General features: G+C 30.4%; 1 protein-coding gene across 1 annotated transcript; it reads left to right on the plus strand.

Annotated features, from left to right (window-relative positions):
- The first annotated feature begins 852 nt into the window (after positions 1-852).
- LOC122513077 (ataxin-8-like) lies at positions 853-16,728 on the plus strand. The gene is made up of 5 exons (XM_043629311.1): positions 853-951; positions 5,071-5,194; positions 9,047-9,084; positions 9,356-9,784; positions 16,717-16,728. Exons 3-5 carry the CDS (start codon positions 9,049-9,051, stop codon positions 16,726-16,728), a joined length of 477 nt encoding a protein of 158 aa, XP_043485246.1. The 5' UTR covers positions 853-951; positions 5,071-5,194; positions 9,047-9,048.
- Positions 16,729-18,481: the final 1,753 nt, after the last annotated feature.

Here is an 18,481-nt window from a genome sequence, read left to right on the forward strand (position 1 = left end):
TTCTTTAAAGAAATTTAATTAAAATTTTACTGAAATTTATTATATTAAAAAATCATATAACAATTTTTTAAAATAATTTAAGTCATAAGAAGAATTTTATTTAAAATTTTAAAAATAATTGAATTCCTGAGAAGAATTTCAATAATAATTTATAAAAATAATTGAATTCATGCGAAGAATTTAAATAATAATTTATAAAAAAAATTGAATTCATGCGAAGAATTTTATAGAATTTTGTTTAAATATAATTGACATTTTCCCAAAAGTTTTATTAAAATTATTGACAATAAATTTAATTCTTCAGAAGAATTTCGATATCTATTTATAAAGATAATTTAATTCTTGACGAGAATTTAAAATAATTAAATAATTGATTTTCTCCAATGAATTAATAGTTATTTATACGAAAATAATTGAATTCCTATGGAAATTTTATCATTTAAATAATTGAATTCTTTTGCGAAATTTCAAGTAAATAATAAATATTGAAAATAATTGAATTTCGAGTATTTGTTGGAAATTAATTGAATAGTTTTAAAAAATTTTATTATAATTTTTATGAATAGTTCTTTGATCTCTAATAATAAGCGGATTTAAAGTAATAATGGAAATTCAAAAAAAAGAGAAAAAGAAATAGTAGCTTTTAGTTGCTGAAATCTAAAAAAGTACCCTAATAGTAGCATAACGTAAAAAAGTAGTAAATAGTAGGTTTTAGTAGATGAGTGCGAAGCCGTAAATTAAATTTCTAATTCAAATTATTATTATTTTTTTACGTTTAACTACTTTCATTTCTCTCTTTTTTTAGTCTCGAACGCAATTCGCTGAAGAATCATTCTAGGAATTTCATCTGTCGGTCACTTGTCTTTGGAGACCATTTTAGTTTTCCTGTGAAGAACGTTAGTAGGTTCCCTTTTCTTCAGTCGTTGCCTTCTTAGACGGATTGTTTAATAGGTAAGTAAACCATTTTGAAAAAATTCACAAAAATATTTTTAAAAATCGAATTCTTATTTTCTCAAAAATTTTTATTTATAATTAATTTTCTTCATAAGGGTGAATTCCACAACGTAGGTAAAAGAAAAAATTGTATAATAATAAAATTACCACTCAATGTTACCACAATAAATTGCCATAAAAATAGATATTAAATTTATTATTTTTATTATAGTTTTAAATATTTTTTTTTATTTTATTGTGTTAATTATCATTGTTTTATAATTTGAAATTTTGTAAAATTTCAATTTTGAATGAATTTATTTAGAAATTGTCTTAAAGAACGTAGCTTTTTGAGAAATTTTAATTATTCAAATTCTTCTGAAACTAGTTAAATTTTGTAATATATATTTTTAATTGATTATTAAAAATATTGGATTTACAGAAGAATTTTAATTAAAAACACTAAAAGAAATTGAATTTCGAAGCAATTACAAATGATTGCAGAAATTTGATTATTTTCAAAAGTAGTAAAATTCTTCTTAGAAATTCAATTATTTTCAAATAGTTCAATAAAATTTATGGCAAAATTTCAATTATTTTAAAAAACTTTCCTGAATTCAATGATTTTTAATTAATCAACTACTTTAATAAGATTGTCCAAAAGAATTCAATTATTTGAAGAAATTTTTAATAAAATTCTACGCAAACGTTTAATTATTTTCATAAATAATAACATTTTTTTACAGTAATTCAGTTATTTTCGTAAATAATAAAACTCATCACAGACTTTTAATTATTTTTAATACAATTTTAATATACTTCCTCGAAAAATAAAATTATTCTTTAAAATGTTAAAACTCATCAAAAAAATTCAATTATTTTAAAAACCTTTGCTACAATTTATTTATTATAATTTATGTTCTATTTTCTATAAAGTTTTAATGAAATTTCTTGAAAAAATTAAAATATTTTTAAAAATTGTAATGAAATTCTTTGTAACAATTCAATTTTTTTCAAAATAATTTTAATAAATTTTTTCGTAGAAATTTAAATAATTTCAAAAAATTATCAAAATTCAATTATTTTCAATGTCTAATATTTCAATAAAATTTCATTAAAGAATTTAATTATTTAAAAAGATTATATTATTATATATTATTATATTATTTTTTTTATTTTAAAATTCGTCTCAAGATTTCAATTATTTTCAAAAATTAATATAAATCCTCGCAGAAATTTAATTGAGTTCAATAATTTACAAAAATTCTCGTCAAAATTTTAATAATCTTTATAAATTTTTCTCTGGAATTCAATTATTTTCAAAAACTCTTGAAACATTCTTTGGAGAAATTCAATTATTTTTAATTAAAATTTTAATCAAATTTCCGAAAAAGAACTTATTTTTAAAAATTTTATTAAGATTTGTCAAGAGAAATTAAATATTTAAAAATTTTGTTGAAAAAATTCTTTTTGAGAGTTTAATTTTACGAAATATTCAATTATTCAATAAATTATTGATTTTTGTATTTTAATAATTGAATTCTCGTGGATTTTTTTTTAGTAAATATTGATTTAAAAATTAATTTCCGTTAAAATTTTAAATTATCATTGAATTTTTAAAGCTAATAGCGTAAATATTTAGAAATAATTAGATTTTGAAACGATTTTAAGTTAAAATCTTTGAAAACTTTAACTTTTCGTACTTTTTGGTTAACAATTCTGTAGAATTAATTTTTTTTAAAAAGTTTAATTGAATTTTTTTGAATTCTTCAAATTTTTATTTTCTAATATTTATTTAATTGAAGAATGTCAGATAATCGAAATTACGTAAATTTTAAACAAAAGGATTGGGAAATTCTCAAAGAATGTTTTCAAAAATTATAAAAAAAATTTAGTTCAAGAATAATTTTAGTATAAAATGAAAATAATTTTGAAGAAATTACAGTAACAATATTTTTATAATATTAAATAATGATAGTTTCAAGTTTTAATGATTATAAAACATGAAGAAAGCGATTACTCCAAGTCGAAGACTCGGAGTGATCAATATCTGCATGTTTTATAATAATATATTCTTTATTAGAGGTGTGCATTTAACAGCATGTGATTGTTACAGAATTCAATGTTAATTTTTTCGACCACTTTTCTCTTAAAATATTAAATAAATTCAGCTAGTTTTTTGTGAATAACTCTAAAATATCATAAAGAAGGGCAGTGATGTGAAAAAGTTTTAATATCTTTAAAATTATTTATTAAAAAATAACTTTAAAATTATCAGTTCTCAAAATCACTTTTAATCAATTTCTCGTCTTTTCCGATTTCAAAGTATTTTTTTATAATTTATTTTAGAATTATTAAAACTTTTACACATCACTGCTCTTCTTTATTATATTTTAGAGTTATTCACAAAAAACTAGCTTAATTTATTTAATATTTTAAGAGAAAAGTGGTCGAAAAAATTAACATTCATATCTGTAACAGTCACATGCTGTTAATCGGGGCGAACCGAACATTAATCGACTCGACAGCAGAAAATTCGAATCGGAGTTAATTCGATTCGAAACAGTCAATTCTAAATTTGAAGTTTCGAATTACTCGACTCGGTTAACTTTCGATTCGAATAGGCTAATTCGTAATTCGAAGTTTTGACTTTCGAATTGCTCGACTCGACTCGATTTTCGAATCAAGTCGGCCAATTCGAAACATAACATACTGCATACACATCATAGCACATTGCATAGTAATTCGAAAGTCTAATTTCGATTTTCGAATTGGCCGACTTTATTCAAAAATCGAGTCGAGCAATTCGCAATTCGAAACTTCGAATTGGCCGATTCGAATAGAAAGTAGACTGAGTCGAGTTGTGCAATTCGAAATTCGAACCTTAGAATTTCAAATTTGCAAGTTCGAATCGAATTTTCTTTCGATTCGAATTTTTCACACCTCTATCTTATATGTTATTAAATTTAAAATTTTTGAAAATCTTAATTTTTTTTTAAAAAAATAGTAATGATTAAATGTTCATTTAAAAATAAAGTTATTGATATTTTCGAGTAATTTTACAATTAAAGAAATTCGTAAATAAATATAATAGAATAGGGAAAAAGTCGTTTTGTCTGGGAATCAAGGAGTTTGGTAAAATATAAATGTAGTTTTAAAAACCTGGAAAAATTCGGTTTTTAACCTGGAAAACCTGGAAAAGTCAGGGAATTTGAAATGAGGAAAAGCGTGGCAACCCTGTAGTATTTTTGTATATGTGACCGGGTCTAGGAAAAGGGACCTAACGTGTCAATTAAATTATTTTTCACTTTTTTATTGATTTGGATAGTTTGAAACGCTCTGTGAAAACCAAAAAGTCATAAGATGATTATAAGTTATTTAAAATTTTTTTTAAAGTCAAAAGAAACAAGAGTAAAAATACGAAAAAACTGATTTCTTTGTTATTATAAAAATTAAAATAACGAAGACGATAATTTTTTATTATTTAGAAAAGTTGACAGTTTCTTTGACAACTGTCAATAGTTAAAATTCAAATTTGATATCATATTCATAATCAGCGACCTCAAAAACCTTACTACTTTCTTTTTTATAAAAAACGATCATTTTTAAGAGAAGTTGACAGCTGTCAGCTGTGAAATTGTCAATTTAACATCACATTCGTAATCAGCGGCCTTGAAAACCCTTACAAACGTGTGTCACTTATTTATATTTATGTTGCAATTTAGAAAACTTAGATTTTTTTCTGTATTTGGGGAGTTTGTTATTAATTTATATAAAAAATTATTTTAAAAAAATTTTCATTACTTGTATGTTTTTTATTTTCATACTGTGATCCACGGTGAAGAAAATAAGCCTAACTTGATTAAAAAATATAAATTTCTAAAAAAGTTACAAGTGTTTTTCTAAGTAAAACGTTAACTGCTGTTTTCTCAAAAACTTGTATTCGCACGTAAGGTCCCTTTTCATTGACCATATCACATATATATTTTAAATTTATGTGTCTCAATTTGAAAAAAATACAATTCACTCAAATTTTTTTGTTTTTAACATTATAAACTTTTTTTAAATTAAATTTTTAGTTTAAATTATTATTGTATTTTTACGTGTAACTACTTTCATTTCTCTCTTCTTTTCTAGTCTTGAACGCATTTCGCTGAAGTATCATTCTAGGAGTATAGTCTGTTGGTCACTATAGTCTTTGGAGATTATTTTAGGTTCTCTCTTCTCCTGTCGTTGCCTTCTTCGAAGGATTGTTTGAGTGGTAAGTTAAAATTAATTTACTTTATAATGTTGAAATCCATTACTAGATAAAAGAATTGAATTGTCCAATAAGATTATTGAATACTCAATGTTATCGTAATAATTTCACACAAAAATAGATATTAAATTTGTAATTTTTATAATAGTTTTTATTATTATTTTATTGTTGTGTTAATACTCATTTTTCTATATTTATTAAAAACTATGGGATAAAGTTCCGAAAGAGGTCCCCCCCCGATTTCAATAAAACTTGGTATACTTACGTATTTTGGTGCCCTGATTACGAAAATTATAGTAAAAATTGGCGACTAGGTCATCTTCATGGTAAAAACCATGAAAAACACCATAAAAATGCGGTTTTTGCATTTAACTTCTAAAAAACGAAGAATTTAAAAAAATGTTATGTACAAAAGTTGTAGGTCTTAACAAAATAAATATTTTATGTTCTATACATTTTTGCCCAAAAGTTAATAGTTTTTAAGAAAAATGTAAAAAACCATAAAATACCATAAAATTGTCAAAATATAAATTCTAATAAAAACAAGTAAGTATTAAAGAAAATCAGTAACATTTGTGTAATTCAGGTAGATGATTATAAAAATCATATTAAAAATTAGAATTTTATGGTAAAAACCATAAAAAAAACACCATAAAAATGCGATTTTTGCATGTAGCTTTTAAAAAACGCAGAATTAAAAGCCCTTAAAAGGGCTGATTGATTTGTGAAAGTTTTGCAATCTTTCATTTTTAATGTAGCCCTAAAAAGGGTTGATTGTCAATTAGTCTGTGGAACCAGGATAAACGCTTTTAATATCCTTTAGTATCTGCGAGAAGGGATCAATTTGCAGTTTTTTATTTCTTCGGCGACAAAGAAATTCACATAGATGGTCTGCAAGGCCATCTTTGTGAACTCCTCCTCGTGATAGAAACCGACGCATCCACCTCCAAGAGGACTCGATATTCTGCGTGTGGGCTCCTGTATCGTGGTTCACGAACTCTTCGGAATGATTTACGGTTCCATGCACATAGCCATGCTCTTCTAAATTGTTGTACCCTTTCCACAAATCTGTATGGATTTCTGTCCCAACAACAACGTGTTTCTTTATAAGTTCGATTAACGTGTTTTGATCACGTTTGTTGTCAGGACAGATCTCCAAACGATATTTATGTGCATGGCCCCGATGAATCATTCCTAAGATCCACGAACCTTCAACCACACGTCCTCTTTCATACTTGCGGCGACCAATCTTGCATTCGTCGATTTCTACCACCTCACCTACTCCACCAATTTTACCTTCTTCTTCGAAATTATGGTCAAGTACGAGCATACAGACCTCCCGACAATATGAAAATCTGTCAGCAACTGTTTCGCGAGACAGTTGCTGATTCTCAACTACACTGCATTCACGTATAGTTTGTTCAAAATTAAAATTGACGGCAAAGCTATACGTGAGCATTATGCAAGTTGCAGCAGAAACATGGCTGCTTTGAAACCATGTATTTATTGCAACACTTTTTTTATGATCGTACTTGCCCTTCTTTTTGCAAATAAAGTTGCCACAGACTAATTAGTTTTCATTTAAGCTCATTTTCTTTTTGTGCTTTAAGCAGTACTTTTCTTTAGGTATGAGTTCAATATCACGAAGCCATTCAAGAGTCTTTTCTCGACTTTGTAATATTGAACACAACCTAAAAATGTTATACGACTGATCCATTTTTTTAAAAGCTACACCTTTACAAATCGTATAACAGCGAAAACAATACTAGGCAATAGTAGAAGTCACAGAGATAATGTCTATATTGCAGTCAGACTTGATATGAGCAGGAGTACCTCCAGTAATGAAATGGTAAGAACAGGAGTGGAATGTGTAAAGTTGTTTCGTTACGGGGGAAGAAAAAGGTTTTTTTTACTGTTGTAGGGGCATTGGATCTGTGATCAAGTACCTTTTAGTACCAGCTAGAAAGTAAATTTGAATATTTTTTTAAATAATATACATAGAATACAACAAAAGCAAATTCGGCGGGCTCCGCCCGCCGAAGCGTTGTTTCGTTGAGTGGGCAAAAAAAAAGTTTTTATTCTACTGTTGTAAGGGGCATTGGTTCTGTATTCAGTACCTTCTAGTACCAAATGTGAAGTAAATTTGACTCTCTTTCTAAATTAATTCAATGTAGGGGCATTGGATCTGTGATCAAGTACCTTTTAGTACCAACTAGAAATTAAATTTGAATAGCTTTTTAAATAATATACATAGAATACAACAAAAGCAAATTCGGCGGGCTTCGCCCGCCGAAGCGTTGTTTCGTTGAGTGGGCAAAAAAAAAGTTTTTATTCTACTGTTGTAAGGGGCATTGGTTCTGTATTCAGTACCTTCTAGTACCAAATGTGAAGTAAATTTGACTCTCTTTCTAAATTAATTCAATGTAGGGGCATTGGATCTGTGATCAAGTACCTTTTAGTACCAACTAGAAAGTAAATTTGAATAGCTTTTTAAATAATATACATAGAATACAACAGCAGCAGATGCGGCGGGCTTCGCCCGCCGAAGCGTTCTTTCGTTGAGTGGGCAAAAAAAAGTCTTTATTCTACTGTTGTAAGGGGCATTGGTTCTGTATTCAGTACCTTCTAGTACCAAATGTGAAGTAAATTTGACTCTCTTTCTAAATTAATTAATTAATGAATTTAGAAAGAGAATTTTATTATAAATTTTATTGTTTTTTACGTTTTTCTCAAAAACTATTCACTGTTGGGCAAAATTGTGTATTACATAAAATATTTATTTTGTTAAGACCTACAACTTTTGTAAAAAATATTTTTTCATATTCTGAGTTTTTTAAAAGCTACATGCAAAAATCGCATTTTTATGGTGTTTTTTTTATGGTTTTTACCATAAAATTCTAATTTTTAATATGATTTTTATAATCATCTACCTGAATTACACAAATGTTACTGATTTTCTTTAATACTTACTTGTTTTTATTAGAATTTATATTTTGACAATTTTATGGTATTTTATGGTTTTTTACATTTTTCTTAAAAACTATTAACTTTTGGGCAAAAATGTATAGAACATAAAATATTTATTTTGTTAAGACCTACAACTTTTGTATATAACATTTTTTTAAATTCTTCGTTTTTTAGAAGTTAAATGCAAAAACCGCATTTTTATGGCGTTTTTTATGGTTTTTACCATGAAGATGACCTAGTCGCCAATTTTTACTATAATTTTCGTAATCAGGGCACCAAAATACGTAAGTATACCAAGTTTCATTAAAATCGGGGGGGGGACCTCTTTCGGAACTGCACCCAAACTATGTTACAATTGTTTTTTAATATTCTTTGAATGTATTTCATATTTATTTGTTTCAATTAAAAAAAAAATTATACAGTCTCCTGAAATTTTTTTTGGTCAAAATTGTTGACTTTTATTTGTATTAAATTAAATTTTTATTTTAAATTATTGTTAATTTATTACGTTTAATTATTTCCATTTCTCAATTATAAATTTAAAAAATACAAAATACTAGATTTTAACTATTACATAAAATTCTAGAAATTTTATCAATTTCAATTATTTCAAAATTGTTCAATTAAATATAAAAGTTTTATTATCTTTTACAAATTTAACAAAAAATATTATTTTAAATAATTTTTTATAACAATTGTTTAAAAATAAATTATTTTCATTATATTTGGTTATACATATTTTTTAATCATTTATTTTAATAGTAATAAATGGAATGTTAGAAATTTAATTTTTTACAAATTTCAATTAACTTTGAAAAATAAAGAAATACTTGATTATTCGTAATTTTAATAAATTTTATTCTTAATTATTATTATATTTCATTTTAGAAATGGTCAGAAGTGCAGGAGGTAGGAATTCAAAGGGAGTAAGTACAATAAAAATATTCTTTTCATAACGCGGTGCAAAAAAGGGCACTTTTTTGCACCTTGTTATGAAAAATATCGTTCGTAACTTGTGTGAACAGTTGCTAATTTTTGAATGAGCGCTGTTTTTGGAACGAACTGTAGGCTGTTCGCCTACAGTTCGTTCCAAAAAAAGCGCTCATTCAAAAATTAGCAACTGCTCTCACTCGTTACGAAATATACTATTTTACGTTTCTGACAATTAGTGTATGTAATTGTAATTTTTTATTTTAGAGTCTTGGCCCAAATCCGACTGATCAAGAACAACAACAACGAGAACAACAACAACGAGAACAACAACAGCGAGAACAACTACAACAACAACAACTACAAAATGCGCAGCATCAATTTCCGCCACAATTGCCGCAGTGGCAGCCACAATTGCAGCAGATGCAGCAACAAATACTGCAGCAGAGGCAGCAAATTGAGCAGCAACAATACATGCAAAATCAGCAGTTGCAGGAACAACTGAAACTGCTGAGGCAGCAAACTGAGCAACAGCAACTGCAGATTGAGGAGCAGAGGAAACGGCTGCAGAAGGAAAATGTGCCGCAGGATACGCTGTCACCGCCAATTAATGAGGAGGAGGAGGAGGTAAAAGAGGAAAAACCGAGGCCGCCATTGACCATCAATCGGCAATCATATAATAAAAATGAGAACAACGTAAGTGCTTTAAAAAAAAAATTCTTAAAAATAAAAAAAAATTGTCAATTGAAAATTTAAAAATGAAATAGCTAAAAAGCAGCATAAAAATTATATATAAATATTTTTCGAAAAAGTAATTATTAGAACAGGGTTGCCACTGGTCAGAGAAGTCAAGGATATTTATGAAAATACTTGAAAAAATTAATTTTTTAGAATTCATAAGAAAATTTTAAATTTCCGTGTCTCTTTCGTGTGCCTCATAAACTTTTAAATTATTTATTTATTTAAAATACATTTAACATGAATTCTAATACAAAACCATAAAATTTTTCTATTTCTAACGATAATTTCTTTTTAAACAATTTGATGCCTTAAAAACCATTATACAATTATTACTTATAAATTATTTAACAAACAATTCTACTTAGATATATTTAGATTACGTAGATACGTAGATTTTATAAAAATTTTGATAATTCAAATTGTTTTAAAGTAAGTTAAAGTGTTTAACATACATTTAATTAATTATAAAAAATGTATTTATAGAAGAATTTTAATTAAAAACACTAAAAAATGAAATTTTTGCAAAAGTTTAAAATGATTGCAAAAATTCAATTATTTTCAAAAGTAATAAAATTCATCGTAGAAATTCAATTACGTTAAAATTCTTTCAAATAATCATTAATATTTTATTGATTCTTATAAAAAATAATATCTTCTTGATAAATTTGTTGTCTTGATGAAACTTGTTTGTTTCAAAAATTTTAATAATATTCTCGTCAAAATTTAAATTTTTTTGTAAATATTTATCACAATTCAATGATTTTAAATATCTACAATTTTAAAAAAAATTTCAAAAAGAAGTAGATTATTTAAAAAAAATTTGATAAAGTTCTACTCAAACATTCAATTATTTTCATAAATAATAACATTTTCACATAAAATCAACTATTTATTTCTTTTTTTCGCTATAATTCATTCATTTTCTTAAATAATATAATTTTTTTGGAATTATGTGTAAGAATTTAATTATGTTCAAAAATTTTATTAAATTCTTATCAAAATTTCATTGATCTTTGTAAAAGATGATATTTTCTCTACAAATAACAAAATTCTCCTCTAAATTTCAATTATTTTCAAAAATTTTAATAAAAGTTTTAGATAAATTTGAATTTATTTCATAAATTTTTCTCAATTTAATAATTTTTAATATTTACTATTTTAGCATTTTAAAAGAATTCCATTATTTAAAAACAATTTGATAAAATTTTACCAAAAAATTTAATTATTTTCATAAAAAATAAAAATTTTGCAGGAGATTCAATTATTTACTACTTTTATATACATTTCTGCGCAATAATTAAATTATTTTCATAAATAATAAAAATCTTTTTAGGAATTTAATTATTTTCGTAAATAAAACAACTCATTGCACCACTTCAATTATTTCAAAAAAACATTTTAATCGAATTTCTCATGAAATATAATTATTATTCAATTATTTAAAAATTTGTTTGTAAAAAACTTTATGAAAATTTGATTTTAAAAAACATTCAATTATTCAATAAACTTTTAATTTTGTATTTAAATAATTGAATTTTCCTACAATTTTCTAACAAATATTCAGTTAAAAAAAAAATAAATTTAATAAATCACCCCAAATACGATATTTATTCATAAATTTATTTCTTTCAAAAAAAATTATTAAAAATAATTAATCATGAGCGTAATAAGTGAATTGTTTTAATTTTTAAACTAAAATTATTTAAAAATTAATCTTTGTTCAAGCTGAAAATTTAAAAATATTGAAAATAATTGATTTTAAAGAAAGTGTAATAAAAATTTCTAAAAATTAATTTTTTAAAAATATAAATCAAGTTTTAATAGCGAATAGAATTTTTAATTGTGTATAATTAAACAATTTTTACATAAATAGAATTTAGTACATTTCTTTCGATGTAATACAATTTTTTTATAAAATTTTTAAAAATTATTAAATAATCAAGGTTTTGAAAAATTTTAATTACAAAGATGAAAATACATAATTTCTTCTAATTTATAATGGAGTGTTCCTATATAAAAAATCAGATATATAATCTAGAAAACTATTAAAATACATTTTTAGTACTTATGTTTTGTAGATATTTTAATGCTGAAAATATTTATTTTAAATATTGAAAATAATTGGTTTTTAACAAGTGATGAAAAAATTCTACAGAGTGCCACAAAAATTTATTTTTGTTTTTTCCTGACTTTTCTCTGATTGACAGACAAAATTTTGACTTTTTCCCTAACTAACCTTGGTGTGGAGTTGGATGGAAGGTTAAACTTCCACCACCACATGGCTACGGCGTCGAATAAGGCGATCGAGTGTGCGGCTAATCTTTCACGGTTAATGCCAAATGTTGGCGGACCCCGTGAACAAAAAAGAAGACTGGTGGCGAGTGTCGCCCACGCTAAAATGCTCTATGCAGCACCAGCGTGGGCCCCATCCCTGAGGAGTAAAAGATGTGTTACCATCTGTGAAAAGATACTGTCGGCGCAGAGATCGATAACAACGCGTATCATCTCTGCATATAAGACGGTATCTACGAGTGCTGTGCAGGTCCTTGCAAGTGTCCCGCCAGCAGATCTCTTGGCGAGGGAAAGGGAAGAAATGTTTCTCTTTTCTAAAGAAAGCAGTTCCTGGGATGAGGAATTAAGACCAAGCAAGGGCCTGATCCGCAAAGAAGCGAGGCACAGGCTCATAGAAAGATGGCAGGAAAGATGGGATGGTGAGGGAAAAGGTCGATGGACCTATCGCCTTATCCCGGCACTCGCCACCTGGATAAATAGGAAACACGGTCAGGTTTCCTATTATTTGACTCAGGCGCTCACAGGTCACGGGTGTTTTAACTCGTACCTGTGTCGCTTTAAATTACGCGAGAACGAGGTGTGTGCATATTGCCAGTTCCCTGAGGACAACGCGGAGCACACCCTCTTCTCATGCAAAAAATGAGACTTGGAGAGGCGGGCCATGTTCGAAGGTGTAAACAGTCAAGTTACACCGGAGAATATGGTATCGCTGATGACCCAGTCGGAAGAGAATTGGCGGCAAGTCGAGAACTTCATAATCTCGGTTATGTCGAGGAAGGATCTCGACGGCCGCCAAAAAGCGTAATTTAAACAGCTTTTAATTTGTTTGTTTTTTATTAATTTATTTTGTGATTTATTTGTCCCTATACATTTTTTTTAATTTGTTTTGTTTTTTTTATTCATCTTTGTACAATTTTATGTTTTCAATATTTTATACGCGTTTATTTTTATTTTTTTTTATATATCCGTTTATAATTTTATCTTTTGACTTTTTAAACTTCTTAAAATTTTTGTTTTTTATTGTTGTTGTGCTGTTAATTCCGCTTTTATATTGAAATAGTTTTAAATTTTTTAACTATTGACGCAGGAGAACCGCAGACACAGAACAAAGTCGCAGCAGCGATAGAGTTGGAGCGCCTCCCTCGAAGGCTAAAGTCTTACGACAGTTCCGACGGAGAGTAAAGGGCTCCAAAAGAAGGGTTACGGGTTTTAGTGGGTCGGGCTGGTAGTAGGTCGCCAGTTTATTAAATTTATTATAACATTTATTTATTTATCCTTTTTTTTAAATTCCCTTTTTTTTATTTTACCAACCCCACATAACCTTGGAGTGCGGAATCCAAGGTATCTGTAAACAGATTTCCCAAAATTCCCTAAGCAAAAAAAAAAAAAAAAAAAATAATAATAATAATAATAATAATAATAATAATAATAATAATTCCTCCTGCAGAACCATACCTTAGAAGGGACTGGAGTTTTTGCAAAGTCGAAGAGGAAGAACTCTTTACACTTAGTGAACTGAAAAAAGCAGGCAAAAGATTAAAAACAGGCAAGGCGCCTGGAATCGATGGGATAAGTAACGAGATCCTAAAGTTGGTAATCGACACTTCACCCCAGATTCTGCTTCGATGCTTCAATCTTTGCCTTGAGAGAGGAGAGTTCTTCCGCGACTGGAAGCGACAGAGGTTAGTCCTCCTAAGGAAAGGTGAAAAACCTCTAGATAAGGTTTCATCGTACAGGCCTATATGCCTGCTAGATACGATGGGTAAACTTCTAGAGGATATGGTTCTCCAGAGAATGCAGGGCCACTTGACCGAAGAGAATCGTCTATCCGATTACCAATTTGGTTTCCGTAAAGGCAAGTCCACAGTTGATGCCATCCAGGCAGTTGTGGACATAGCCAAAGCAGGAAAAAACAAATTGGGACCTGGGAAAAAGAAGAGCTTCTGCGCGTTGGTAGCAATTGACATACGCAACGCGTTTAATTCCGCAAGATGGAAAGATCTCATCGAGTCGATGGAAAAGAAAAACATGCCGCCCTACTTGTTGCGGATAATGGATAATTATCTTAGCGACAGGTGGGTTATATATGAGGGAGACACCTGCACTCTCAGGGAAGAGATGCAGCGTGGGGCTCCTCAAGGCTCGAGGGTGGGTCCATTTGTATGGAATGTATCTTACGATGATTTTCTGCGAATGGATCTGCCCGAAGGTGCGATGATCATCGGCTTTGCGGACGACGCGTTGTTCGTGTGCACTGCCGAGAGTGAGGAGGCTCTTGGGACATTGGTAAACGAATGTCTGCGACTAGCAAAAAGCTGGCTGGATACCAGAGGTCTTGAAATGGCCCTGGAAAAGACCGAGGCACTGCTAGTCACAGACAGACGTGGTTATGAGCTCCCACGAATCGTGATAGACGGATTCGAGGTCAAGTGGAGTAAACAAATTAAATACCTTGGTGTGGAGTTGGATGGAAGGTTAAACTTCCACCACCACATGGCTACGGCGTCGAATAAGGCGATCGAGCGTGCGGCTAATCTTTCACGGTTAATGCCAAATGTTGGCGGACCCCGTGAACAAAAAAGAAGACTGGTGGCGAGTGTCGCCCACGCTAAAATGCTCTATGCAGCACCAGTGTGGGCCCCATCCCTGAGGAGTAAAAGATGTGTTACCATCTGTGAAAAGATACTGTCGGCGCAGAGATCGATAACAACGCGTATCATCTCTGCATATAAGACGGTATCTACGAGTGCTGTGCAGGTCCTTGCAAGTGTCCCGCCAGCAGATCTCTTGGCGAGGGAAAGGGAAGAAATGTTTCTCTTTTCTAAAGAAAGCAGTTCCTGGGATGAGGAATTAAGACCAAGCAAGGGCCTGATCCGCAAAGAAGCGAGGCACAGGCTCATAGAAAGATGGCAGGAAAGATGGGATGGTGAGGGAAAAGGTCGATGGACCTATCGCCTTATCCCGGCACTCGCCACCTGGATAAATAGGAAACACGGTCAGGTTTCCTATTATTTGACTCAGGCGCTCACAGGTCACGGGTGTTTTAACTCGTACCTGTGTCGCTTTAAATTACGCGAGAACGAGGTGTGTGCATATTGCCAGTTCCCTGAGGACAACGCGGAGCACACCCTCTTCTCATGCAAGAAATGGGACTTGGAGAGGCGGGCCATGTTCGAAGGTGTAAACAGTCAAGTTACACCGGAGAATATGGTATCGCTGATGACCCAGTCGGAAGAGAATTGGCGGCAAGTCGAGAACTTCATAATCTCGGTTATGTCGAGGAAGGATCTCGACGGCCGCCAAAAAGCGTAATTTAAACAGCTTTTAATTTGTTTGTTTGTTTTTTATTAATTTATTTTGTGATTTATTTGTCCCTATACATTTTTTTTAATTTGTTTTGTTTTTTTATTCATCTTTGTACAATTTTATGTTTTCAATATTTTATACGCGTTTATTTTTATTTTTTTTTATATATCCGTTTATAATTTTATCTTTTGACTTTTTAAACTTCTTAAAATTTTTGTTTTTTATTGTTGTTGTGCTGTTAATTCCGCTTTTATATTGAAATAGTTTTAAATTTTTTAACTATTGACGCAGGAGAACCGCAGACACAGAACAAAGTCGCAGCAGCGATAGAGTTGGAGCGCCTCCCTCGAAGGCTAAAGTCTTACGACAGTTCCGAGGGAGGGTAAAGGGCTCCAAAAGAAAGGTTACGGGTTTTAGTGGGTCGGGCTGGTAGTAGGTCGCCAGTTTATTAAATTTATTATAACATTTATTTATTTATCCTTTTTTTTAAATTCCCTTTTTTTTATTTTACCAACCCCACATAACCTTGGAGTGCGGAATCCAAGGTATCTGTAAACAGATTTCCCAAAATTCCCTAAGCAAAAAAAAAAAAAAAAAAAAATAATAATAATAATAATAATAATAATAATAATAATAATAATAATAATAATAATAATAATCCCCGCCGATGGTTGTCCACTACCGAACATCATCGATGTCTTTGATGTGCTGGGAGAAGTGGATGCTTATCCACTGCCAGACATGATTGACATCATGGATATGTTCGGTAGACCTTGCCGTGGTGGCGGGGCTTTTCACTAAAGGGCAACCAACAGGGTGGTTCCCTGATTCTAAAACCAAAAAAATGAATGAAATGGATAAAGATTCAAATAAATTACTCCAAGCGGGTACCTCAAATGAGGGTAATCCCGTCACCGATTCTGATCGGGTTCAAGCCCCGGTAGTCGGTGCAGACGGCTCCAAGGATTTTGGAGGGAGCCAAATAAAAAATTCTGAGGATGTGGGACTTAGCAGATTCGAAGAAAATGTTTTAGAACAGGTCGATCTGATCCCAATGTTACACATTAAAATATTTAATATATGGCAACAACGCCCAATGTTTTCTTCGGAGTATTCTTTCTAGCCTAAGACTTGCCACCAAGTAGCAAGCTTCGAGGCTGAAATATGACACTCCGATAAGCCGGACTTGTCAGCAAAAGTGCTTACACTCTTAAGCGCGCACTAGCACTAAACAAAAATGAAATTAATAAAATTCTCAATTTTGTCTCAAAAATTTAATTATTTTGCAGAATTTGAATTGATGAAATAAAACATCAAAATTATGGAATGTTGCGACAATGTTGCGAAGCCAAAATGGCGATAACCAACATTGTAACAACATCGAAATTATGGAATGTTGCGACAATGTTGCGAAGCCAAAATGGCGATAACCAACATTGTAACAACATCGGAATTGATGAAATACAACATCAAAATTATGGAATGTTGCGACAATGTTGCGAAGCCAAAATGGCGATAACCAACATTGTAACAACATCGAAATTATGGAATGTTGCGACAATGTTGCGAAGCCAAAATGGCGATAACCAACATTGTAACAACATCGGAATTGATGAAATACAACATCGAAATTATGGAATATGCATCTAAAAAAAAAAAGGGGAAAGAGGAAGTAAAACCAAAATAATATCTGTCACAAACACGCGCACATGTGGTTGAATGATTATAATAACGCACACATGCACGGATTTCTCGGCATATAGTATACACCGATGCTCTCACGGACTCCGTTCGTTATAGGATTCACAACGACATACGAACTTGCAGCCGCGCACACCAACACATGCTCCATGCTCGCCTCTACTCGCTGTTTTCCTCTGATAAAAACCCTCCCCTTTTCCCTCAGGCCCACAAGCTACGCTGCAATATAATAACAAACGCACGTGCGTTTTGACAGCTTGATCCTACAACAGGGGTGCTCAACCACTACAATTGGTTGATTTTACGCATCACTAATCAATCAACTTGTGATCGGAAATTACATACAACTAAACAACTCCACCAATTTCATTAGCAATTCACACAGTGGTATGGTTGTTAATTAATTTAAACAGCCATCACAATTGGGAATTGTTGTAATTAATAAAATGATGAAATTAATTTTCATTAATTATAAGGAGTTATTTTCAAAAAAAATATCAAATGACAGTCGTTTCCGTTCACACGAGTCTGTCTATGCATGCTAGAGTCAGCGAAAAATTGCAGCGTCCAATGGGCCGCGAATTCCTTCCTACTCCTAAAAAATTAAAATTTCCTCGTTTGCAAAATTGTCCCACTCTGGAGGTAAAACAAGGACTAGAGGCTAGTCAAAATCTTTTAATTAACGCAGTACTACTTCTTGCTTCTCTCGAGCAACACCTTTCCTGGCTTCAGCTTGGCAAGTGTTGCGAGAAACAAGAACGCCGCGACTTAGCCCGTCTGCGAGTCGGACCCCCGTGTAAAACTTTTTAAGTATAACGCGAAAGGCGGACGAAAAATTAAATTAAATTCTTCTAACCGACGGAGTCCATCGAGAATTGTGTCGGATGAAAATCGGCTGTCATTATTAAATTAATTATAGCAGATTTTTGTTTATGTGAAAACCGGCCAGCCCGTGCGTGTGGCGCCTGCGCCGTTCCGATACAACGGCTTTGATATAAAAAAAAAAATTGTTGTTTTAAAATAATTTTTTTTTTAGTTTTTTTTGAATACTAAAGAAAACGCTAAAGTTCAAATTTATTTACTTGAACAAAAGACTAAAGAAAAAAAAATCGTGTTGTGTGCCAACACCAACAGAAGTTTGTTTCGCCCGACGGCAGCTGATTGTGACACCACTGTCGCCGGTAGAGTAAGTAGATGTATCGTTCTAAATTTTCTTTCACCACACAAATAAACCTCTTTAATTTCCTTAATTAATTTTCTCTTTATTTACCTTTACTCCTCAAACAAACACATCTTTAGAAGCAGTGGTAACTTTTAAAAGTGGAAAACGGATCCACAATTTAAACGATTTCC

This window comes from Leptopilina heterotoma, unplaced genomic scaffold (genome assembly GCF_015476425.1).
Source record: "Leptopilina heterotoma isolate Lh14 unplaced genomic scaffold, ASM1547642v1 Lhet_132, whole genome shotgun sequence".
Taxonomy (NCBI): Eukaryota; Metazoa; Arthropoda; class Insecta; order Hymenoptera; family Figitidae; genus Leptopilina; species Leptopilina heterotoma.